Raw genomic sequence first — 26887 nt, 5'->3', positions numbered from 1 at the left:
ATTTAGATGGTAATGGCTATATCTTTTGGGATCCCTCTCAGCTGGAGAAATTTCATATAGATTACGGGCCTGATATTCATACTGTGGGAGGCAGCCCGCTTAAGTGCTGCGATCGGCACTGACCCTGAATATTTAATGCCAGGCCATTTCTGGTGACCAGGATTATCTATGGGTTTTGGGGGTTTTGTTTGGCTGGCTCATACTTAACCGGCTAAGTGAATATTCAGTGCTGGCTGGTTAAGTTTATAACGGCCAAAGATAGGACTGCTATTTAGTTCCAATTTGACCTCTAAACTTAGCCAGTCAGCACTGAATATTGCTAGTTATTGCATGATAGAGCCAGTTACATTTTCAGTGCTGCTGTGAATTTTCAGCAGACATAACCGGTTATCTCACACTGAATATTAGTGGTTAGGTGCCAAAACAGTATTTAACTGGTCAGTGGTCGTTTCTGGCCAGTTAAATAGCGCTGAATATTGGCTGGAAAGTTACTATTGAAAATGTTACTTTACTGTGATTTAAGTTTTGTAGGTTAGGATAGTTTAAAGGGTTCTATGGAATAAGTATATGCCTGTAATTTTACTCTTTTTCTTTCTTTTGATTATGAGAATTCACAATATTTCCACTTTCTCTTGATGTGTGCTTGATATGAATTCAATTTATATTTTTTTCTCTATGGCTCTATCCAGTTTTCAAAATGGACTGTGCCCAATAATGTTGAAGGCTGATGCAGGGGTTAAGAACAGAGGAGGCCAGGGTCCTCTCTCACACTCTCAATTACTTGCGGATGCTAAGGGATCTCTTGGCCCTGGCAGTACTAGGTATTATTTCTGTGGATATGTTATTTGCCTTTTACAATAACATTTCACTTTATTTTCATTTATTAAAATTTATATATTGACAATTTGGCTAAAAAGTCAATCAAAGTGATTAACAGTCACATTTGTCTGAAAAAAAAAATAGTGCACTACAGACCCATAATACTCAAGTGTTTACTGTTGCAGTATCCTGTATATGCCCATATTACAAAGCATTCTGACCCTTCTAGATTCAATGCAATGAAGTGATATAGGATCTTTCCTATTGGTAACAGGCACACTCACCTTGGGACCCGGATACCCTATGGGACCTTCAATACCAGGGTCACCCTAAAACAAGATAAGCAGATTTTAATAAATAGTGTATTTTCTGTGGTCTGGTATGTAAGAAAAACATAAGCAGTTGACTTTGAGAAGTCTATCACCTCACCTGTCTTCCTTTCTCTCCGGGGCTGCCAGGCTCTCCAACATTACCCTTAGAACCCTGAAAACAAAGCAGAAAAATATTATCTTCAATACTAAAGAAGAGTTCATCAACAGTAAAATTTTAAAATGTAAGTTCTATTACATAATGTAATCTCTTTAGGACTGGATTCTCAGGCAACAGTCACCCTGAATCTCTTCCTGACATGGGCGTAGCTACGTGGGGCCATGGGGTCATGGGCCCCCATAGATTTGGCCCTGCCAACCCTCCCCCGCCACCGTCGGGTACCTTTGCTGGCGGGGGTCTCCAACCCCCACCAGCCGATGTCCTCTTCTCCGGCAAGGCCGCGTTGCTGATCTGCAAGGGCAGGCATCTGTTTCTGTGAGTGACGTCCTGCACGTTGTATGTGCAGGACGTCAGACTCACAGAAACAGAAGCCTGCCCTTGCAGATCAGCAACGCAGCCGCGCCGAAGAAGAGGACTTCGGCTTGTGGGGGTTGGGGACCCTCGTCTGCAAAGGTACCCGACAGCGGCGGCGGGGGAGGGTTGGCAGTGGCAGGAAGAGGGAGTCAAAAGGTTTTTTTTTGTTACATTTGTACCCCGCGCTTTCCCACTCATGGCAGGCTCAATGCGGCTTACAAATTGTATACAGGTACTTATTTGTACCTGTGGCAATGGAGGGTTAAGTGACTTGCCCAGAGTCACAAGGAGCTGCCTGTACCTGAAGTGGGAATTGAACTCAGTTCCTCAGTTCCCCAGGACCAAAGTCCACCACCCTAACCACTAGGCCACTCCTCCGGTTGGCGCCGGGGAGGGTCAAAGGTGGCGGCGGCGGGGGGTGTCTCAAATTGCAGTGGGGGATTAAAAATGGCGGGGGGGGGGGTCGGCGCCAGGGAGGGGCCTAAAATGTGCCCCCTCCCGCCGGTCAGCTACACCCCTGCTTCCTGAGTATAACTCCTGACTGTTTCATCTTCTCAGGATCATGACTTCTACACCCTGAATATACTCTTAACAGTACACTTCATCTCCTTCTAAAAGTGACCACTTCATCTCCTTCTAAAAGTGACCCCTCCCACCACCATGTATTTCCTTCCAAGATCAACTCCTTCACCTCATGTTTCCTTCCACAAGTGAATACTTGCCTCTGAATCTCCTTCCAAAAGTGTCTCCCTATCTACCTCATCCTAAATCTGACATCTGCCAACTGTTCTATGAATCTATTTTGAGTGACTCCTATATCCCTCAGCTCTACTCAAATAATCTCTACATCCTGCATGTTTACGTGATTGACCCTCTACCTTATGTATTCTCCTGTTGACCCTATTATGATATTTTCTCTTGCAAGTTAAGCTCCTCCATTACTTTTCTGCAATGTATTACCTTATGTCCTCTGTGTCCTGGGGAACCAGGAGGGCCAGGAATCTCCAGACAGCTCAGTTTGTAGCACTGAAAGAAAAGAAGACAGAGAAAGATTTCAGTATATACATAAGGTTCATATTCTCATCCCTTCCTCCCTCCATATTGTTTTAATATGTTTCTTTTGAATATTCAGCAGAATTCACAAAAAGAAAAGTATGCATGTACTTTTTGCCTATCACCTTTAGGTATTGCTTTGGGAAAAACATATGAAAATTGTCATGTCAATCAATCTATCCAAATCTTTATTTCAATCAATTGTGTGTTATTGGGAAAATATATGCCCTAACATCCAGATAATTCAATGGGAGAATCTGAGTAGAGAAGCTGCTGATTCATTTTCATTCCTGTAGTGAAAAATAAGCTTCTCTTGACCACTAGTGGGCCTCAGTAAGAGAGCAAGGTTCCAGAGGGGATCCGGGAAATTATAGACCAGTGAGCCTGACGTCTGTGCCGGGCAAAATGGTAGAGACTATTATAAAGAACAAAATTACAGAGCATATTGAAAAGCATCGATTAATGAGACAAAGTCAACATGGATTTAGTGAAGGGATATCTTGCCTCACCAATCTATTACATTTCTTTGAAGGGGTGAACAAACATTACTACTACTACTTACTACTACTTATCATTTCTTAAGCGCTACTAGATGTGCGCAGCGCTGTACAATTGAACATGAAGAGACAGTCCCTGCTCGACAGAGCTTATAATCTAATTAGGACAGACAGAACAAACAAGAGATAAGGGAATATTAAAGTGAGGATGATAAAATAAGGGTTCTGAACAAAGTGAATAAGGGTTAGGAGTTAAAAGCAGCATCAAAAAGGTGGGCTTTTAGCTTAGATTTGAAGACGGCCAGAGATGGAGCTTGACGTACCGGCTCAGGACGTCTGTTCCAGGCATATGGTACAGCAAGATAAAAGGAACGGAGTCTGGAGTTAGCAGTGGAGGAGAAGGGTGCAAATAAGAGAAATTTACCCAGTGAACGGAGTTCCCGGGGAGGAATGTAGGGAGAGATGAGAGTGGAGAGGTACTGAGGAGCTGCAGAGTGAATGCACTTATAGGTCAATAAGAGGAGTTTGAACTGTATGCGGAAACGGATAGGAAGCCAGTGAAGTGACTTGAGGAGAGGGCTAATATGAGCATAACGACACTGGCGGAATATTAGTCGTGCAGCAGAATTTTGAACAGATTGAAGAGGAGAGAGATGGCTAAGTGGGAGACCTGTAAGAAGCAAGTTGCAATAGTCTAAGCGAGAGGTGATAAGAGTGTGGATGAGGGTTCTGGTGGTGTGCTCAGAAAGGAAAGAGCGAATTTTGCTGATATTATAGAGAAAGAAATGACAGGTTTTAGCAGTCTGCTGAATATGTGCAGAGAAGGAGAGGGAGGAGTCGAAGATGACCCCAAGGTTACGAGCTGATGAGACAGGAAGGATGAGAGTGTTATCCACAGAAATAGAGAATGGGTGAGGAGGAAAGGTTGGTTTAGGGGGGAAAATGAGAAGCTCAGTCTTGGTCATGTTTAGTTTCAGATGGCGCTGAGACATCCAGGCAGCAATGTCAGACAGGCAGGCTGATACTTTGGCAAACATGTGGATAAAGGCGAGCCAGTTGATATTGTGTATCTGGATTTTCAAAAGGTTTTTGACAAAGTACCTCATGAAAGACTCCAGAGGAAATTGGAAGGTCATGGGACAGGAAGTAGTGTCCTATTGTGGATTAAAAACTGGTTAAAGGATAGAAAACAGAGAGTAGGGCTAAATGGTCAGTATTCTCAGTGGAGAAGGGTAGATAGTGGGGTTCATCAGGGGTCTGTGCTGGGACCACTGCTTTTCAACATATTTATAAATGATTTAGAGATGAGAGTAACTAGTGAGGTAATTCAATTTGCTGACAACACAAAGTTATTCAAAGTTGTTAAATCTCGAGAGGATTGTGAAAAATTACAAAAGGACCTTACGGTACTGGGAAACTGGGTGTCTAAATGGCAGATGATGTTTAATGTGAGCAAGTGCAAAGTGATGCATGTGGGAAAGAGGAACCCGAACTATAGCTACGTAGTGCAAAGTTCAACATTAGGAGTCACCGACCAAGAAATGGATCTCAGCGTTGTTGTTGATAATACGTTGAAGTGCTCTGCTTAGCTCAGTATGCTGCGGCGGCTGAGAAAGCAAATAGAATGTTAGGTATTATTAGGAAAGGAATGGAAAACAAAAGTGCTGTTTACGAGTTTCTAATCACACATTGGTCCTGTGCGCTTAGTTGTGTTTTCTTTATTTGCGCATTGATTTGTACCTTAAGGTGTGCTGTGCTGTTTTTGTACCTCTGTGTTTCAATAAAAATATATTAAAAAAAAAAAAAGTGAAGACGTTATATAATGCCTTTGTATCGGTCCATGGTGCGACCGCACATCAAATATTGTGTTCAATTCTGGTCACCACATCTCAAAAAAGATATAGTGGAATTAGAAAAGGTACAGAGAGGGGCAACAAAAATGATAAAGGGGATGGGACGACTTCCCTATGGGGAAAGGCTGAAGCATCTAGGGCTCTTCAGCTTGGAGAAGAGACAGCTGAGGGGAGATATGATAACATCACAAGTACACACTTGTTACAGTAATAGAAAGTTAGATTACACAAGTAAATAAAGTACATACAGTAAGTATTGCCACACTGGGACAGACGAAAGGTCCTTCAAGCCCAGCATCCTGTTTCCAACAGTGGCCAATCCAGGTCACAAATACCTGGTAAGATCCCAAAAAAAGCTCAATACATTTTATGCTGCTTATCCCAGATATGAGCAGTGTATTTTCTCCAAGTCAATTTAAAATGGTCTATGGACTTTTCCTTTAGGAAGCCGCCCAGACCCTTTTTACACCCTGATAAGCTAACTGCCTTTACCATATTCTCTGGCAATGCATTCCAGAGTTTAATTACACATTGAGTGAAGAAACATTTTCTCCAATTCGTATTAAATTTGCTACTTTGCAGCTTCATCGCATGCCCCCTAGTCCTAGTATTTTTGGAAAGAATAAACAAATGATTCACCTCTACCCGTTCCACTCCACTCATTATTTTATAGACCTCTATCATATCTCCCCTCAGCCGTCTCTTCTCCAAGCTGAAGAGCCCTAGCCACTTCAGCCTTTCCTCATAGGGAAGTCATCCCATCCCCTTTATCATTTTGTTGCCCTTTTCTGTACCTTTTCTAATTACACTATCCAGCTTATTTTCGAAAGAGAAAGACACTCATATTTTGAACCAAATAATTGAAAGCCGATTTTGGTCGTCTTCAACTGCATTCCATCACAGGAACGAACAAAGTTGACGGGGGCTTGGCGAAGGCGGGACTGGGGCGTGGTTATTGGCCGAGGAGAGATGGGCGTCTTTAGCTGATAATCGAAACAAGAAGGGCGTTTTTGACGAGAATTTGGTCCGCTTTATTTGGACCCTTTTTTTTCAGGTCCAAGTCCCAAAAAAGTGCCCCAATTGACCAGATGACCACCGCAGGGAATCGGGGATCACCTCCCCTGACTCCCCCCCCAGTGGTCACTAACCCCCTCCCACCAAAAAACAACCCACTTTAAAAACTTTTTTTTCCAGCCTCTATGCCAGCCTCAAATGCCCTACCCACCTCCATGACAGCAGAATGTGTTCTATCCTGTGACAGCCTTTCCCTGGTTCTGATGTGGCTCTCGGGTGAGTGTGACACCTTTTCTGTTATGCGCACTGCAGAGTCACATCAGCAATGCATTGTGGTGGGTGTAGGGTATTGGGCTCCGTGATTCCAGTAGCTTGTGTTAAATGCTCACAATGTTGGTAGTTGGTAGGCTCTACTCCCATGGTGCTTTCCCCCCTGCTTACTGGGTCAGAGTATGCCCTGTTTTGTTTCCGGTAGTCCATGAGGTAGTGGCCATTTTTGTAACACAGTTTTAGATCCCTTTCATGTGTTAGCCACGTTACAGCACTTAGTTCTTCCCTTGAATGTTGCTGAAAGAGGGCATTGTACAGCATTCTGCCAGTTCTGACCTACTGCTAATCTCAGTACCAGGAAGACTCTTTGCCAGTGGGGCACAACCTCTGATCTGCAGTTAACTGTGAGTAAACGTGCTTATTCAAATAAAGGACTTTTTCAAAGAGATTAGTCTTCAGGTGTCAACTGGTGTGCCAAGGTTATACAGCAGCAACAAGTCCTAGAGGCCTGCGTGTGTGCAGGTCCCTGGAGCACTTTTAGTGGGTACCGCAGTGCACTTCAGGCAGGCGGACCCAGGCCCATCCCCCCCTACCTGTAACACTTGTGCTGGTAAATGGGAGGCCACCAAAACCCATTGTACCCAAATGTAGGTGCCCCATTCACCCCTAAGAGCTATGGTAGTGTTGTACATTTGTGGGTAGTGGGTTTTGGGGGAGGGGGGTTGGGGGCTCAGCACCCGTGGTAAGGGAGCTAGGCATGTGGGACCGTTTTCTGAAGTCCACCGCACTGACCTCTAGGGTGTCCAGTTGGTGTCCTGGCATGTCAGGGGGGTGAGTGTACTAAGAATCCTGGCCCCTCCGACGACCAAATGGCTTGGATTACGACGTTTCTGAGCTGGGCGTTTTTATTTTCCATTATCACAAAAAAAAAAACAAACGCCCAGCTCACAAACGACTAATTCCATGGCATTTTGGTCCGTACAAACCGTATTTTCGAAACGAAAGGTGGATGCCCATTTTTTTCGAAAATACGGTCTGTCCCACCCTTTCACATACCCGTTCTCGGACATAGACGCCCATGGAGATGGGCGTTCGCGTACGATTATGCCGCTCCACATCTTTTTTCAGATGCGGTGACCAGTATTGAACACAATATTTGAGGTGCAGTCTAACCATGGACCAATACAAAGACATTATAACGTCCTCACTTTTGTTTTCCATTCCTTTCCTAATAATATCTAACATTCTTTTTGCTTTCTTAGCCGCTGCAGCACACTTAGCAGAGGATTTCAACGACGCCAAGATCCCTTTCTTGGTCGGTGACCCCTAACATGGAACCTTGCATTACATAGCTATAGTTCAGTTCCTCTTTCTCACATGTATTACTTTGCACTTGCTCACATTAAACGTCATCTGCCATTTAGACGCCCAGTCTCGTAAGGTCTTCTTGTAATTTTTCACAATCCTCTCGAGATTTAACAACTTTTAATAACTTTGTGTCGTCAGCAAATTGAATTACCTCACTAGTTACTCCCATCTCTAGATCATTTATAAATATGTTAAAAAGCAGCGGTCCCAGAACAGACCCCTGATGAACCCCACTATCTACCCTTCTCCACTGAGAATACTGACCATTTAACCCTACTCTACTACTACTAATAACATTTCTAAAGCGCTACCAGGGTTACGCAGCGCTGTACAATCTAACAAAAAAGGACAGTCCCTGCTCAAAGGAGCTTACAATCTAAAGGACTAAAAAGTGCAGTCAATCAAATTGGGGGCAGTCTAGATTTCCTGGATAGAGGTACAATGGTTAGGTGCCGAAAGCGACATTGAAGAGGTGGGCTTTGAGCAAGGATTTGAAGATGGGCAGGGAGGGGGCTTGGCTTATGGGCTCAGGGAGTTTATTCCAAGCATAGGGTGAGGTGAGGCAGAAAGGGTGGAGCCTGGAATTGCCGTTGGTGGAGAAGGGTACTGAGAGGAGGGATTTGTCCTGTGAGCGGAGGTTACGGGTAGGAGCGTAAGGGGAGATGAGGGTAGAGAGGTAATGAGGGGCTGCAGATTGAGTGCATTTGTAGGTTAGTAGGAGAATCTTGAACTGTATGTGGTACCTGATCGGAAGCCAGTGAAGTGACTTGAGGAGAGGGGTGATATGAGCATATCGGTTCAGGCGGAAGATAAGACAGGCAGCAGAGTTCTGAACGGATTGAAGGGGGGATAGATGGTTAAGTGGGAGGCCAGTAAGGAGTAGGTTGCAGTAATCAAGGCGAGAGGTGATGAGAGAGTGGATGAGAGTTCGGGTGGTGTGCTCGGAGAGGAAGGGGCGAATTTTGCTGATGTTATAGAGAAAGAAGCGACAGGTCTTGGCTGTCTGCTGGATAGGGGCAGAGAAGGAGAGGGAGAAGTCAAAGATGACTCCAAGGTTGCGGGCAGATGAGACGGGGAGGATGAGGGTGTTGTTGACTGAAATAGAGAGTGGAGGGAGAGAAGTGGGTTTGGGTGGAAAGACAATGAGCTCGGTCTTGGCCATGTTCAGTTTCAGGTGGCAGTTGGACATCCAGGCAGCGATGTCGGATAAGCAGGCCGATACTTTGGCCTGGGTTTCCGCAGTGATTTCTGGTGTGGAGAGGTAAAGCTGGGTGTCATTAGCATAATGATGGTATTGGAAACCATGAGATGAGATCAGCGAGCCCAGGGAAGAGGTGTAGATTGAAAAAAGAAGGGGTCCAAGGACAGATCCCTAAGGAACTCCAACAGAGAGCAAGATGGGGGTGGAGGAAGATCCATGAAAATGTACTCTGAAGGTACGGTGGGAGAGATAAGAGGAGAACCAGAAGAGGACAGAGCCCTGGAACCCAAATGAGGATAGTGCAGCAAGAAGTAAATTATGATTGACAGTGGCAAAAGCGGTGGATAGGTCGAGGAGGATGAGGATGGAGTAGTGACCTTTGGATTTGTTTTCTATCCTTTAACAAGTTTTTAATCCACAATAGGACATTACCTCCTATCCCATGACCTTCCAATTTCCTCTGGAGTCTTTCATGAGGTACTTTGTCAAAAACCTTTTGAAATTCCAGATACACAATATCAACCGGCTCACCTTTATCCACATGTTTGTTCACTTGTTCAAAGAAATGTAATAGATTGGTGAGGCAAGATTTCCCTTCACTAAAGCCATGTTGGCTATCCTGCTTATTTTCGAAGGAGAAGGGCGGCCATCTACCAACACAAATCGGGAGATGGCCGGCCTTCTCCTAAAGCCAGCCAAATCGGTATAATCGAAAGCTGATTTTGGCCGGCTTCAACTGCTTTTTGTCGCAGGGCCAGCCAAAGTTCAAGGGGGGTATCAGCAGTGTACCGAAGGCGGGGCAGGGGCGTTGTTAAGAGATGGCCGGCCTTGGCCAATAATGGAAAAAAGAAGGCCGGCCCTGACAAGCAGTTGGCCGACTTTACTTGGTCCCTTTTTGTTCACGACCAAGCCTCAAAAAGGTGCACAAACTGACAAGATGACCACCGGAGAGAATCGGGGATCACCTCCCCATACTCCCCCAGTGGTCACCAACCCCCTCCCACCCAAAAAAAAAAATTTAAATACATTTTTTGCCAGTGTCTATGCCAGCCTCAAATGTCATACCCAGCTCCATCACAGCACTATGCAGGTCCCTGGAGCAGTTTTTAGTGGATACTGCAGTCACTTCAGGCAGGCGGACCCAGGCCCATCGCCCCCCTACCTGTTATACTTGTGGTGGTAAATGAGAGCCCTCCAAACCCCCCCAAAACCCACTGTACCCACATGTAGGTGCCCGTCTTCATCCCTAAGGGCTATGGTACAGTTGTGGGTAGTGGGTTTTGGGGGGGGGATTTGAGGGGCTCAGCACCCAAGGTAAGGGAGCTATGCAGCTGGGAGCAATTTGTGACGTCCACTGCAGTGCCCCCTAGGGTGCCCAGTTGGTGTCCTGGCATGTGAGGGGGACCAGTGCACTACAGATGCTGGCTCCTCCCACGACGAAATGGCTTGAATTTGGCCGGGTTTGAGATGGCCGCCATTAGTTTCCATTCTCAGCGAAAACCAATGGCGGCCATCTCTGGCTGGCCAAAATGTTGAGATTTGGCCAGCCCCGACCGTATTATCGAAACGAAAGATGGCCAGCCATCTTGTTTCAATAATATGGTCGGTTATGCTGCTTTACGGCGCCATCATTACAGATGGCCGCCCTTAGAGATGGCTGGCCCCGTTCAATTATACCCCTCTTTGTCTCATTAATCCATGCTTTTAAATATGCTCTGTAATTTTGTTCTTTATAATAGTCTCTACCATTTTGCCTGGCACCGACTTCAGGCTCACCAGCCTATAATTTCCTGGATTCCCTCTGGAACCTTTTTTTACATATCGGCATTATATGGGCTACCCTCCAATCTTCCGGTATCACGCTCGATTTTAAAGATAAGTTACATATTACTAACAATAGTTCTGCCAGTTCATTTTTCAATTCTATCAGTACTCTGGAATGAATACCATCCGGTCCAGGAGATTTACTACTCTTCAATTTGTCAAATTACCCCATTACATACTCTAGGTTTATAGAGATATCATTCAGTTTCTCTGACTCGTCAGCTTTGAATACCATTTCCGGCACCGGTATCTCTCCCAAATCTTCCTTGGTGAAGACCGAAACAAAGAATTACTGTCCGCTATGGCTTTGTCTTTCCTGATTGCCCCTTTTACCCCTCGGTCATCTAGCGGTCCAACAGATTCTTTTGCCATCTTCTTGTTTTAATATACCTAAAAAAATTTTTACTACGTGTTTTTGCCTTCAACGCAATCTTTTTTTCAAAGTCCCTCTTTGCTTCCTTATCAGCACTTTGCATTTGACTTGACATTCCTTATGCTGTTTCTTACTATTTACAGTCAGTTCTTTCTTCCATTTTCTGAAGGATTTTCTTTTAGCTCTGATATCTTCCTTCACCTCATTTTTTAACCATGCCGGCTGTCATTTGGTCTTCCTCCCTCCTTTTTTAATATATGGAAAATATTTGTCCTGGACTTCTAGGATGGTATTTTTGAACAGCATCCACGTCTGATGTAAATTTTTGACCCTAGCAGCTGCTCTTCTAAGTTTTTTTTTCACTGTTCTCATTTTATCGTAGTCTCCTTTTTGAAAGTTAAATTCTAACATATTGGATTTCCTGATTATACTCCAAAGCTAATATCAAATCTGATCATATTATGATCACTGTTATCAAGCGGCCCCATCACCATTACCTCTTGGACCAGATCATGTGCTCCACTAAGGACTAGGTCTAGAATTTTTCGTTCTGTCGGCTCCTGTACCAGCTGCTCCATAAAGCAATCCTTGATTTTGTCAAGGAATTTTACCTCCCTAGCATGCCCTGATGTTACATTTACCCAGTCAATATTGGGGCAATTGAAATCATGCGGAATAGGTAGAATATATTATCAAACAAAATCACACCTTCCTACCTTGTATACAACGTGTTTGAGAGTAACAATGGCACACAACAGGTGAAAAAAAGTAAAAAAAATGTGGAGAGAAAAAAAGACATCAGATCACTCGGAAACTCCTCGTTCTTAAGGGCCACACCTTTTGTATAATGAGGGAACCGTATCAGTCATGTGTCTTCAAAAAAACTCCACTCAAACAAATTTCACACTGGCTTTCACACTGGCTTGGCCACGTACTCCACAAACACTTGTAAAGGAGACATAAATTTCACATATTCCAAAACTTGGCCAGAGTACTTATCTCAGCTGACGAACTCTCCGACATAATTTTATAAATCCAGCCTCTTATATGATGTACTCCACACTTCCATAAAGTCCCGACAGGGAAACCCTGTTTCGCTACAGTATAGCTGCTTCAGGGGAACATTTCCATAAATTAAAGTCAGTCCAAGCTCTTCATGTCCAGCCGTCTCCAATTCACTCTGGTACAAAAAATGGCTTCAAACTTTATCATCTTATGACATGCATACAAACAAGAAGTTTTATTTTCAAAAGACAGGTGTCTCCATGGGTGCTGCATGTTCTCCCACCAATCGCCAACCTCTTTATGGAGTATTTTGAGAAGTGATGGATCTACACGTCCACTTTATTTGTGCATGCCATATGTTGGTTCAGATATATAGAAGACATTTTTATGGCATGGAGGGGTACAGTGGACCAACTGAATCACTTTGTGAATGAACTAAATGCATGTCATAAGACGATAAAGTTTGAAGCCAAACACAGCTTTTCAGCCATTGCGTTTTTGGATATTTGGGTGAGTTTAACACATCAGCGGGTGGAAACTTCAGTATATATTAAGCCCATGGATCGGAATACTACCTTACAGTATATGAGTATGCATCCACATCACTGAAGAATGAATATCCCCTTTGCGCAATTTTTGAGATATAGGAGGATTTGTTCTTCTACTATGGGTTATCAACAACAGGCTAACCAGTTGGAATTAAAATTGATCAATAGAGGTTATCCTAAGAAATTGGTGGCTAAAGCCAAGAAGAGAGCCAGGAATAATCATAGAGAGTGGCTTTTACATCCTAGTCAGAAGACCCAGGATTCAGAAGAGGTGTTAACATTTGTAACACGTTTTAATGCTCATTCAGATAAAATGTCTAAAATTATCAAGCGTCATCTACCTTTGCTGCAAGTGCACCCCTGTTTTCGAGATTTGAGAGTGATCTTTGCGTTTCAACATAATAATAATCTTAATGATACCTTATGTCCGGCGGAAGTTTGGAATCGTGATGTGGCCAGAAGACGTGAAGAGGGGTTTCATAGAGCTTGTGGTCATTGTTCTGTGTGTAACATTATGATAGAATCCAATGAATTTATTGATCCTCACTCTGAGAAGGTGTACAGGTTGCATTCTATTACGGACTGTTCTTCAGCAAATGTAATATACATCATAATGTGCCCATGTGCATTATGTTATGTGGGACAGACTTCCCGAGGTTTAAAGACTCGGTTAATAGAACACAGATATTGTATCCAAGCAGAGAAATTATATGAACCCATGGTATCGCATTGTTTACAATATCATCATCAGTTTTCAGAATTGAGATGCATTGTATTGGAGCAAATGAGAGTTACAGAAAGAAGAGGGGACATTAGACAACTTTTAAGACAAAGAGAGGAGCGTTGGATATTTGAGTTACAGACTGTCATACCTAGGGGTTTAAATGTAGCGATTGAATGGAAAGCTTTTCTTTGATGGCTGAGACATATGATTGGAAGATTTAGGAGTGACGTCAGACGCCGAGTATATAAGCTTTTTGTGGGAGTGTAGAAGCCGTCCGCCATTTTTTGTACCAGAGTGAATTGGAGACGGCTGGACATGAAGAGCTTGGACTGACTTTAATGTATGGAAATGTTCCCCTGAAGCAGCTATACTGTAGCGAAACAGGGTTTCCCTGTCGGGACTTTATGGAAGTGTGGAGTACATCATATAAGAGGCTGGATTTATAAAATAATGTCGGAGAGTTCGTCAGCTGAGATAAGTACTCTGGCCAAGCTTTGGAATATGTGAAATTTATGTTTTCCTTTACAAGTGTTTGTGGAGTACGTGGCCAAGCCAGTGTAAAAGCCAGTGTGAAATTTGTTTGAGTGGAGTTTTTTTGAAGACACATGACTGATATGGTTCCCTCATTATACAAAAGGCGTGGCCTTTAAGAACGAGGAGTTTCCGAGTGATCTGATGTCTTTTTTCTCCACATTTTTTACTTTTTTTCACCTGTTGTGTGCCATTGTTACTCTCAAACACGTTGTATACAAGGTAGGAAGGTGTGATTTTGTTTGGTAATTGTAATCACCCATTATTATCATGTTGCCCAGTTTGTTAGCCTCCCTAATTTCTGATAACATTTCTACATCCGTCTGTTCATCCTGGGCAGGCAGACGGTAGTACACTCCTATCACTATCCTTTTCCCCTTTACACATGGAATTTCAATCCACAGTGATTCCAAGACATGTTTTGTTTCCTGCAGAATTTTCAATCTATTTGATTCAAGGCTCTCATTAATATACAATGGTACCCCTCCACCAATCCGATCCACCCTATCACTACGTTATAATTTGTACTCCGGTATGACAGTGTCCCACTGGTTACCCTCCTTCCACCAGGTTCAGAGATGCCTACTGTATCTAATTTTTCATTTAGTGCAATATATTCTAACTCTCCCATCTTATTTCTTAGGCTTCTGGCATTTGCATATAGACATTTCAAACTATGTTTGTTGTTCCTATTTACATCATGCTCAGTACTACTTCTGGCATTTGCATATAGGCATTTCAAACTATGTTTGTTGTTCCTATTTACATCATGCTCAGTACTTGACAGTATTAACTTGCAATCTTTTGTCCAATTTTTATTTAAGGATACCTGGTCTACTATGGTCTCTTTTGCAACCTCACTATCGGGATACCCTATCTTCCCTGTTTTGGTGATATCTTTAAAAAATACCTTATTCCGAACCAGTCTCTAGTTTAAAAGCTGCTCTATCTCCTTTTTAAATGCCAATGCCAGCAGCCTGGTCCCACCCTGGTTAAGGTGGAGCCCATCCTTTTGGAATAGGCTCCCCCTTCCACAGAATGTTGCACAGTTCCTAACAAGTCTAAAACCATCCTCCCTGCACCATCGACTCATTTATGCATTGAGCGCTGCTTGTCTCTTGGGCCCTGCACGTGGAACGGGTAGTACTTCAGAAAATGGTACCCTAGAGGTTCTGGATTTGAGCTTTCTACCTAAGAGCCTAAATTTAGCATCCAGAACCTCTCCCCCACATTTTCCTTTGTCATTGGTACCCACATGTACCAAGACAGCCGGCTCCTCCCCAGCACTATCTACAATCCTATCTAGGTGATGCGTGAGGTCTGCCACTTTCGCACCAGGCAGGCAAATCACTAGGCAATTCTTACATCCACCAGCCACCCAGCTATCTATATGCCTAATAACTGAATCACCCACTACAACAGCTGTCTTAATCCTTCCCAACTGGGCAGTAGCTCCTGGAGACACATCCTCGTTGTGAGAGGATATTGCATTCCCTGGTGTGCTGGTCCTGTCTACAGGATTACTTCCAGCCTCACCAGGGTGATGCTCTCCTTTTAGGAGGCCTCCCTCCTCCAAGGCAGCCCAGGAGCTGCCAGATTGGAGGTGGGACTTCTCTACAACGTCCCTGTAGGCCTCCTCTATGTACCTCTCTGTCTCCCTCAGGTCCTCCAAGTCTGCTACTCTAGGCTCAAGAGAACAGACTCGTTCTCTGAGAGCTAGGATCTCTTTGCATCGAGCACACACATATGACATCTCACCAAATGGGAGATAATCATGCATGTGACACTCAGTGTAAAAGACTGGATAGCACCCCTCTCGTTGCTGCACTACCGTCTGCATCTTAATATTATAGAGTTGTTTAATTAAAACTTCTTACAACACTAGGGATAGCAGATGAAAATAATGATCTTTTGACTGTTGTAATCTGTAATTTATTTAGGGTTTGCTTCTTAGACACTAATTAAATGTAATTCAGACTCTAATGAAAATTGAAAATTCCCCTCTTGTTGTCTTAATTAGAATAATTGACTATAAATGAAGAGTTGAGCTAGGAGAGGGTGGGTGCGAATGAGGACTAAACTGGGCCCTTCTATGCCTTCTGTTAATGCTGTGGCAGAAACTTCAAGCTTTAAAACTATGGGGAAAAGGCTATGAAGACTAGCTAATAAAGTTTGCTTGCTTTTTTTTATTTTAAAATTCTGTGTTTATCTATATCCTGCAATTACTCTTTTAAACCCTAATCTTTAAGCTGTGGCAGAAACTTCAAGTTTTAAAACTATGGGGAAAAGGCTATGTAGACTAGTTAATAAAGTTTGCTTGCTTTTTTTATTTTATAACTAGTAAAAAAGGCCCGTTTCTGACACAAATGAAACGGGCGCTAGCAAGGTTTTCCTCGGAGTGTGTATGTTTGGGAGAGTGTATGTGAGAGTGAGTATTTGAGAGTCAGAGTGAAAGTGTGAGTCCAATCCATGCTCCTCTGTCACCTGGCCCCTCCATTCATCCCTATCCAGCAATTCCGCTGTCTCCCTGAGGCCTGCCCTGCAATCCATATGCATCCATGGCCATCTGTCCCCTCCATTCATCCCTATCCAGCAATTCTCCTCTCCCTGAGTCCTGCCCTTCCAATCCATGCTCCTCTGTCACCTGGCCCCTCCATTCATCCCTATCCAGCAATTCCCCTCTCTGCCTGAGGCCTGCCCTGCAATCCATATGCATCCATGCCCATCCATGCTCCTTTGTCACCTGGCCCCTCCATTTTTCCCTATCCAGCATTTCCCCTCTCTGCCTGAGGCCTGCCCTGCAATCCATATCCATCCATGGCCATCTGTCCCCTCCATTCATCCCTATCCAGCAATTCCCCTCTCCCTGAGTCCTGCCCTTCCAATCCATGCTCCTCTGTCACCTGGCCCCTCCATGCATCCCTATCCAGCAATTCCCCTCTCTGCCTGAGGCCTGCCCTGCAATCCATATGCATCCATGCCCATCTGTGCCCTCCATTCATCCCTATCCAGCAATTCCCCTCTCCCTGAGTCCTGCCCTTCCAATCCATGCCCATCCATGCTCATCTGTCACCTGGCCCCTCCATTTTCCCTATCCAGCAATTGCCCTCTCTCCCTGAGCCCTGCCCTCCCAATCCATGCCCATCCATGCTCCTCTGTCCCCTGCCGCCTCCATTCATCCTTTTCTAGCAAGTCCCCTGTTTCCCTTCCATGACCCCCCCTTGCATCCATGCTCCTCTCTCTCCCATGTCCCAGCCTGGCCCGCCCTCTTCTCCCCCCCCCCTTCGCATCCATGCTGTCATTTCTCCCCTGCCCTCCCGCTCCCATTGTTGTACTTTAGTGGCCACCCTCTTCTCTCCCCCCAACATGGGTTTTTTTTTTCCTTGTTTTTAAATTTACCTCCGTGGCGGTTCCGGCAGCGAAGCGTCAGGGAAGTAGGCGGTGCTCCCGACGTCTAGGTTTCCCTTCGCTGTGTTCCGCCTTCTTTTGACGTCATCCTTGACGTCAGAAGAAGGCGGAACACAGCGAAGGGAAGGTTAGACGTCGAGAGCGCCGCCTCCTTCCCTGACGCTTCGCTGCCGAGCGTTGCGATTGGTTGAGTGTCATTGCTCCGCCCTCGACGTCATCACGTTTGACGCGTGGGCGGGGCAGACACAATGCGATCTCACCCCCTTCACTTAGAATGTTGGCTAACTAACAGAGGCTTCATTAGAACGTTGGAGGTGCGTTTTATATAGAGAGATTCTAACTGGGTTTATCAATATCCTACAATTCCACTTTTAAACCCTAAACTTTAAGTTACCAAGCTCAGAATAAAATAATGTCACTTACCCCAGAGATGTCCTCTTCTCTCAGAACTTAGAAAGAAAGTTGAGTGCGACCTTTCCTCTCTTTATAGTTTGGATTCTAAGGAGACTACTGTATTTCAAACAAACCCTTTGAAGCTATCCCAGTAATCAAATTGCCCTTAGTAACCTTAGCAACTATTCTACTTCCTCACACCTCAATTCACACCTAATTCTGGTCAACTGCAGTGCTACCTCTCCAGCAGGCAAGAACAAAGAATAATTTTCTTTTAGAACAGTTCAGGCCTAGCTACTATCCTTTTTATACTCTTGGCTGTGAAGTTTCTACCTCTAGAGAAATTTTTAGTTTAAAATTATAGGGCAAAGGGATTGTACACTATGGAAACTAGTTAATACTTGCTTCCCTCTCTTATATTTTTATTTTCTTTCTAAGACTGAACTGGGCCCTTCTGTGCCTTCTAGAGACTATCTGTTAATGCTGTGGCAGAAATTTCAAGTTTTAAAACTATGGGGGAAAGTCTATTGAGACTAGCTAATAAAGTTTGCTTGCTTTTTTTATTTTAAAATTCTGTGTTTATCAATATCCCAGAATTCATCTTTTAAACCCTAATCTTTAATCTGTGGCAGAAACTTCAAGTTTTAAAACTATGGGGAAAAGGCTATGGAGACTAGCTAATAAAGTTTGCTTGCTTTTTTTATTTTACAATTCTAACTATGTTTATCAATATCCTACAATTCCTCTTTTAAACCCTGATCTTTAAGCTGTGGCAGAATCTTCACGTTTTAAAACTATGGGGGAAAGGCTATGGAGACTAGTTAATAAATTTTGCTTGCTTTTTTTATTTTAAAATTCTGTGTTTATCAATATCCTACAATTCCTCTTTTAAACCCTAAGTAGAGAGGTGTGGTAGCCATGTTAGTCCACTCTTAAAGGTTATCAATAGAGATCAAACAAATAAAACATGGAAAAGAAAATAAGATGATACCTTTTTTATTGGACATAACTTAATACATTTCTTGATTAGCTTTTGAAGGTTGCCCTTCTTCGTCAGATCAGAAATAACCAAATGTGGTAGCAAATAGTATATATAAGAGAAACATCAAAGCATTACTTTGACAGTCTGACAGAGTGGGAGGGTGGGGGTATGCATGGGGACATCAAAGCATTTCATTGATATTCTAACAGGATGGGTGTTGGTAGGTGAGAGGAGGGTAATAAACAGAGAAATAAACAGAGAAATACAGCTTTATGGTTTATAATGGGTTAGAAAACCCAGATCCTTATTAAGTCCTGTTTGTTGGGTGTCAAAATACCTGTATTGTTTTAAAATTACCTTTCAGTATTCTTACTGTGAAATCACTGGTGCAGTGTTCTGGTCTTGTAAAGTGTTGGCCCACAACCCCAAAATAATCTCCAAAAATATTGCCTCCTCCCTCAAAACACCCAAGGAAAATCTGCTACAGTACAAAGAAAAAAAAAGCCACAGACAGAATTCCCCTTGTAGTGACATACAACCCAGAGCTGGAGAAACTGAGGAAAATCATAAGAGACCTACAGCCGCTACTCCAGGAATTACTGAAAGAGATATTCCCATCCCTACCAGTGCTGGCCTTCCGACAGCCACCAAACTTAAAACACAAGCTGATCAGAAGTAAACTCCCAACACAGACTGAAAAAGAAAAGGGCACGTTTCCCTGTAACACATCCATCTGCAAACTATGCCAGAACATTTCACAAGACCCCACAGTCATTCACAAGGGAAAAATATTCCCTTGTGAATAAAGGACTATTTTACATGCTCATCTTCCAATGTGGTATATATCATTCAGTGTAAAAAATGTAACGAAAGATGCTATATTGGAGAAACAGGCCAGATGCTTAAGACAAGATTCAATCTGCACAGACATCACATGAAAATAGCCGGTGCCAGTCAAGCCCCCACCCCTGTGGGCCAACACTTTACAAGACCAGAACACTGCATCAGTGATTTCACAGTAAGAATACTGAAAGGTAATTTTAAAACAATACAGGAACATAAGACCTTTGAAATAAGAATGATTGAATATTTTGACACCCAATAAACAGGACTTAATAAGGATCTGGGTTTTCTAACCCATTATAAACCATAAAGCTGTATTTCTCTGTTTATTTTTCTGTTTATTACCCTCCTCTCACCTACCAACACCCATCCTGTTAGAATATCAATGAAATACTTTGATGTCCCCATGCATACCCCCACCCTCCCACTCTGTCAGACTGTCAAAGTAATGCTTTGATGTTTCTCTTATATATACTATTTGCTACCACATTTGGTTATTTCTGATCTGACGAAGAAGGGCAACCTTCGAAAGCTAATCAAGAAATGTATTATGTCCAATAAAAAAGGTATCATCTTATTTTCTTTTCCATGTTTTATTTTGTTTGATCTCTATTGATAATCTTTTAAACCCTAAACTTTGTTACCAAGCTCAGAATAAAATAATGTCACTTACCCACAGAGTAAGTAGCCACACAGTAACATGAATATAGGTAATCTTAACTCTTCCTTAGACCCCCACAATAAGAGAGAGAGGCAAATAAAAATACAGAGAGATCCAAAAAGAATAAATGTATTAAAGAAAAGGTCTAACCAGACTGCCCTGCCTAAATTCTTAAAGCCAACTAACTAGATAGACCTATGCTTGATGTCTTCTTAAGGTCCAAAAATATTCTAAGATGTTCTGGAGTAAAGAAAACATACTTAGTTACTAAGTACTTCACAACACATTTACAAGGATATTCCAAAAGATATGTTGTCCCTAATTATTTAGTCTCTTCCCTCATTGCACGGAACTCCTTCCTTCACTCCTGAGTTGATTTTGTCGTGTCAGAATACATCCAAATTCTCTGACCACAGAACCAAAGGCTGGAGTTCCTAAAATATAATCTCATTACAGCATTTAAAACTTGTTCAAAAATGAAAGAGACCAATAATATAGCTCTGTCAGACACATCTGACAAAGAATCTTCTAATACAGCAGAAATATCATGCAAACTATCTTCTTCTTCTATTGGAATAAGAGTTTGAGTATCTAATCCAGTTTCCCTTATAGGATTTTTAATAGTAGAAGGTAAATAATATATCTTTTTAAATGGGGGAATGGGTTCAGAAGGAACTTTGAACATCTCCAAAGAAACTTTTTAAATAAAGCTACTGGAGAAACCCAAACAGCTCTTGGAAAATTCAATACTCTAATATTTAACCATCTTAAAGTTATCCAGTTGTTCTAATTTCTGAGGGATAAACTTCTGGTCTGTAACTATAGTTGTAACTGTATCTTTAAGAGTTCACGTCCATCTGCGTTTGAGAAACCTACTCCAAGTATTCTTTTTTAACATTATCCAATGACTGACATAACTGTTCCACTTTACTCACAAGAGTTGATGTTTCTTGTGCTGACTTCTCCATGGTTGAATCCAATTTCTTAATCGTCTTCCAGAGAATATCCAGCATCACCACTGAGGGGGCACTTTCCTTGGCAACCCTGGAGCTCTTAGCCTCAACCGACACAATTACAGGCATGGTCCTGCTGTCTTGAGCTTCACCTCCTGCAACTTTGGCAGGCTGAATACTTGCAGCCTCGGCCCATTCAGTCAATGGACTCAGTGGAGGTTAGCCATCGATGGAGAGGACATTATCATGTCCTTATTCCCTAAAGCGTTAGGTGCTCCCTTGCCTAGCCCTGATGCAGAGATCTCTTCAGCACTCACCAGCAGAGGTTTGGCTGTATACTGATCAATCTTCTGCTTGATCAGGAATGACATTGCCGGTGGCAGTACAGCTTTCTTCACCCCCTTCCTTCTAGTGTACAACATATTTCCATGAAGAAAACCAAGACAAGATAAACAGGGACTCCAGCTCTGCTCCAAGTGACACACAGCCTAACAGTTTGCAGTCATCTTGAGCAACTCCCCTCCCGTGAGATCCCAACCAGATCTGTTTCTAAGAAAATCCCTGTCACTTTCCTCTCTAAACTAGGACCAGCTATATATTCACTGCTTGCAATGAGAGAAGGGGGCACTTTTCTCAATACTCAGTGCTTCCAAGATTATTTTCAAACAGCATGCAGCTGATGGCAAGAGGGGGCTTAGAGTGTCCTCTCCTTTACTCACTGATTTAATCTGGCATCTAAGACTTGGTCAGGGAGTGTCCTCTTAAGCCAACTTGTCAGGTATTGAAGAAAACTGGCTTGTTCATTTAACTTTGGGACCTCTCCAGAAAGCCTATCCTGTTACCAGCATAGTGAGGCCAAGCTGTACCTTGAACAGGACAGGAAAATCCTGTGGGAAGTCCTCAACTGGTGGGCAGCTAAGGACAAAGGAGAGTACTTATATTGTGACCTGCCTTCCCTGGTAAGGCAAGCAATGTTGCCAATGAGTTCTCAGAATGTGGGATGTCAGTAGTCGTGGCTCACACTCAGGAACTCTCTGCCAAAACTGGGAGGAGGCACAAAATAACTAAAATCGTCTCCCGTCCTCAAAGGGCAGGAGAGAAATGAAAAACTATGTTTAGGATAGATTCTGAATTTGAATGAGACCAGTTTGGATAATTGCAAAATATAAATTTTATTGGTGTCCAAAAATTATGATAACTTTTTAACACAAAATTTTCTGTTGAGAGCTTAGCTCTGAACACTTAAATAACAATACAATTGCTTCGTTTGAAAATTCTAACAATGTTTCTTGTATTTTCCCTTTTTCAGGCAGGATACGCTGTCCTACCTACAACAGCATCAGATAAGTTCCCCTTTCTTGCATTTATTTTTGCTTTCTACCCGCCAGTTGCAACTGGTTTCTTTACTATTCCATCACCTTACCCTTCCCAAGAATTTGATACTTTGTTGTCACTTTTTGTCTCCTTAGGTTAAAGACTCCGGACTTCACCTCAGATAAGTATAGCTTGAAAATTTATTTCCCAGTTACTTAGCTGGTTTTCCTCTTCTCCCTGGAATCGCTACAGTTCCAATCTTTCTTGCGTGGGGGCCCGGTCACCTTTTCAGATGCTGTCTTCCATGTAACATAGTAACATAGTAGAGGACGGCAGAAAAAGACCTTCAAAGTCCATCCAGTCTGCCCAACAAGATAAACTCATATGTGTATCCTTACCTTGATTTGTACCTGCCTTTTTCAGGGCATAGACCGTACAAGTCTGCCCAGCAGTATTTCCTGCCTCCCAACCACCAGTTCCGCCTCCCATCACCGGCTCTGGCACAGACCGTATAAGTCTGCCCTCCACTATCCTCACCTCCCAACCACCAACCCCTCTTCCCCCACCTGCTCCACCACCCAATTTCGGCTAAGCTGCTGAGGATCCAATCCTACTGCACAGGATTCCTTTAAGCATATCCCACGCATGTTTGAATTCCTTTACCGTTTTCATCTCCGCCACCTCCCAAGGGAGGGCATTCCAAGCGTCCACCAGCCTCTTTGTGAAAAAATACTTCCTGACATCTTTCCTGAGTCTGCCCCCCTTCAATCTCATTTCATGTCCTCTCGTTCTACTGCCTTCCCATCTCCAGAAAAGATTCATTTGCGGATTAATACCTTTCAAATATTTGAACGTCTGTATCATATCACCCCTGTTCATCCTTTCCTCCAGGGTATACATGTTCAGGTCATCAAGTCTCTCTTCATACGTCTTGGAACGCAAATCCCATACCATTCTCGTAGCTTTTCTTTGCACCGCTTCCATTTTTTTAACATCCTTCGCAAGGTACGGCCTCCAAAACTGAACACAATACTCCAGGTGGGGCCTCACCAACGACTTGTACAGGGACATCAACACTTCCTTTCTTCTGCTGATCACACCTCTCTCTATAAAGCCTAGCAACCTTCTCGCTACGGCCACCGCCTTGTCACACTGTTTCGTCGCCTTCAGATCCTCGGATACTATCACCCCAAGATCCCTCTCCCCCTCAGTACCTATCAGACTCTCACCGCCTAACACATAAGTCTCTCGTGGGTTTCTACTCCCTAAATGCATCACTTTGCATGTCTTCGCATTGAATTTTAATTGCCAAACCTTAGACCATTCTTCTAGCTTCCTCAGATCCTTTTTTATGCTTTCCACTCCCTCCCGGGTGTCCACTCTGTTGCAAATCTTAGTATCATCCGCAAATAGGCAAACTTTACCTTCTAACCCTTCGGCAATGTCACTCACAAATATATTGAACAGAATCGGCCCCAGCACCGATCCCTGAGGCACTCCACTACTCACCTTTCCCTCCTCCGAGCGAACTCCATTTACTACCACCCTCTGGCGTCTGTCCGTCAACCAGTTCCTAATCCAGTTCACCACTTCGGGACCTATTTTCAGCCCATCGAGTTTATTTAAGAGCCTCCTGTGGGGTACCGTGTCAAAAGCTTTGCTAAAATCTAAGTTTCTCTTCCTCCTTCACCTCACACTTAATTAAATAAAATGGAGAGAAGACCCTACCTCCCTAACTTCTTCAACCCCAAAAAACTCTACTAGGTGACATTTAAATGGACTGCCAAATACTGGGGCTGATAACTATTAGAAATAAACATAATCAAAAGGCACTTCACTTCCCAGCCTATTCTATCACTTACTTCCCTAAACTGAAAGGATGTGTTCAATATAAGCATACACAGTATCCAATCCCATTACCTAAATCAAATTGTTATTCACACTCCACAAGATATTTACCCTTTCAATTCAGTGTTAGAATTTTAATTTCATGCACCCAGCACTCTTTTCAGATAACCATTGTCTCCCTGTTAATTTCTCTCTTCAGACACCATGCACATCACATCCACTCCCTCCAACAGCCTTCACCCTTCTGCCCAATGGTCAGCAGCGCCGTCACCCAGGTAACGGAATCTTGGCTTGAGATTCCGAGACCACTCAGCCAATCCAATGTCCCTCTCAGGATTCCAATTTTCTCTGCTGACCAACGGAATCTTGGTCAGCACAACTGAATCTCCATTTTAACTTTCCTTTTCTCATAGAAATCAATGGAAAAACTAAATAATTTTGTAAAAAAAGCATTCAAATGTAACCCCAAATTACCCCAAATGTTTCCCAACAATTAAACCCCTTACCCACTACTGAATTATGACTTCAAATTTTAAAAAATACCCTTTTTTAATGTCTGCACACAATTATCTCCCCTAAAACCCCTCTAAAAATCCCAAATTTAATAAAAACCCATATCAAAAATTAAATTACCTCATTCTCTTCCTATCACATTGAATTCAAAATTTTAATCCCCAATTTAGACCCCTTTTTGGCCCCCCTTTTAAAACTCCCACTAAAAATATTTAAATTCCAAATTTAACCCACCAGAAAAATTCACTATAATCTCCCGACCCCAGAACCACAAATAGAATTTAAATCCCATTAACCCTTTAATTTCTAAAAATAAAAAAAACAATTTTCATAATTTTAAAATAAACCAAATAAAATTTTAGGCTAAAAAATCCCTTACCTGATTCCTGCTTTTCTCCTCTCTCGACCACCACCAGCGGTTCCGGTCCCAAATGTCTCCATTCAAAACGGAGCAAAAACAAAACGCCCCGAAACCGCCATTTTGCCTGGAACTCCATTTTGAAATTTAGGCCCAGGCCTCAGTGAGGCCTCCCAGAGTTCCAAAAACGGCACTGGTGCACACTTGTGTGTGCGCACCCGTGACCTCTTCTGCACTGCTCCCGAAAGAGTAGGCTGCAAACCGGCTCCTTCCCTGCCCAGATCCTGGCTTCCTCTATCTTCGGTGTCCCCCTCACGATCATGGTGGACGCCTGACAACCACGCTCCCTCACTGTGACATCCGGAGTGCTCCGGACCCGCCACCCTTTGCCCTCGACCCGCAACCGGGTCCGAAGAGACCAAGAACGCTTGGGCCCTCATTGCCCACCGACGCCAGCTCCAAACAGGCGCCGAAGACTACAGGGGAAACCCGGGCCACACCGTGCTGCCCCGCAAACCACAACCGGCCCTTAACAGGGCACCGCACATGCCCGATACACCGCTTTGCCCCCGGGGATGTGCCCAATCGTCCCCGGGACCCAACACCGCTGCGCGGGCCTCCTGCAGCCCTGCCAGCCGCAGCACTGAACTTCCCGGACCCGCGACCTCTCTCCGATCCTCCTGACTGCTGAGATCTGGCCCAAAACAGGCCCAAAGATGACGAAGATGTCACGGATCCCACAACAATGCCTGAGGACGTGATCACACACCCCCGGGGCCGAAATCCATGGCGCTGACTCCCTCCTGAAGCACTACTTCGACCCGGGTGACAGCCTCCAGGTCCGGAGCTTCCGACGTCCCCCCAAGGTTAAAAAAAAAAAAAAAATATATATATATATATATTTTTATCCCTGGGTTACATTTTCGCCCTAGCTTAAAAATTAATATTGTACCCAATATTACACCACCACTCCAAATCAGACACAACCAACCCAAACCAATACAGCTAAACCTCACTATCATCACTGACATTCATCCCACATCACACCAGGGGCGTAGCCACTGCCAGACAACAAATTTTGGGTGGGCCTAGGCAAGAATTGGGTGGGCACCAAGTGTTCTCCCCCCCCCCAAAAAAAAAATTATCTCAGCTGGTGGGAAAACGCTTCTTTCCACCTTGGCAGCAGGCATGCACTGAAAACTGAGCATGCGCAGGTGTCGTGGAGAGTAGCATTTTCGTTACCATCAGGGGAAAATGTTCAGCTGGCGGAGCTTGGGATTCCCACCAGTTACCACTAAACATATGCTACTGTTGGGTGGGCCTGAGCCATAAATGGGTGGGCCCTGGCCCACCCAAGCCCACCTGTGGCTATGCCACTGCATCACACGCATAAGATTGGACCAGTCTATATCAGAAACCCCTATTCTAATTAGCAGAGTAAGCCTAAACTTAATTTTCTGAAGTCATTCTTACTTATGCTAAAACAAACATTGTTTTAACCTAAACAATCTTGCAATTTATCAACACTTTTTTTTATAATTTATATTCTCTGTGTACATGCACGTAAAATCAGACTTTTGACTACACATTTATCAGAAACCTGTTACATTGTTTTTCCAAACTGTTGCTATGCCATGAATCACATTTTCCCACTTAACCCAAAATAAAATGTTCAGCATAGCACTGTTGTG

The 26887-nt window shown here is 43.5% G+C and overlaps 1 protein-coding gene across 3 annotated transcripts in view; it reads right to left on the bottom strand.

Moving 5' to 3' along the window:
- Window positions 1–26887, bottom strand: part of COL6A2 (collagen type VI alpha 2 chain) — a 479211-nt gene that overhangs the window by 312331 nt on the left and 139993 nt on the right. For all 3 annotated transcript variants that reach the window (XM_030210351.1, XM_030210352.1, XM_030210353.1), the window contains exons 5-7: window positions 2623–2688; window positions 1249–1302; window positions 1104–1148 (exon numbers count right to left, since the gene is read on the bottom strand). In XM_030210351.1, coding sequence (XP_030066211.1) covers window positions 1104–1148; window positions 1249–1302; window positions 2623–2688 — 165 coding nt within the window. The remainder of the gene's footprint in view (window positions 1–1103; window positions 1149–1248; window positions 1303–2622; window positions 2689–26887) is intronic.

This window comes from Microcaecilia unicolor, chromosome 7 (assembly GCF_901765095.1).
Source record: "Microcaecilia unicolor chromosome 7, aMicUni1.1, whole genome shotgun sequence".
NCBI classification, from domain to species: domain Eukaryota; kingdom Metazoa; phylum Chordata; class Amphibia; order Gymnophiona; family Siphonopidae; genus Microcaecilia; species Microcaecilia unicolor.
Note: the sequence above shows the minus strand (reverse complement) of the source record. Positions and strands in the feature narration are given on the sequence as shown.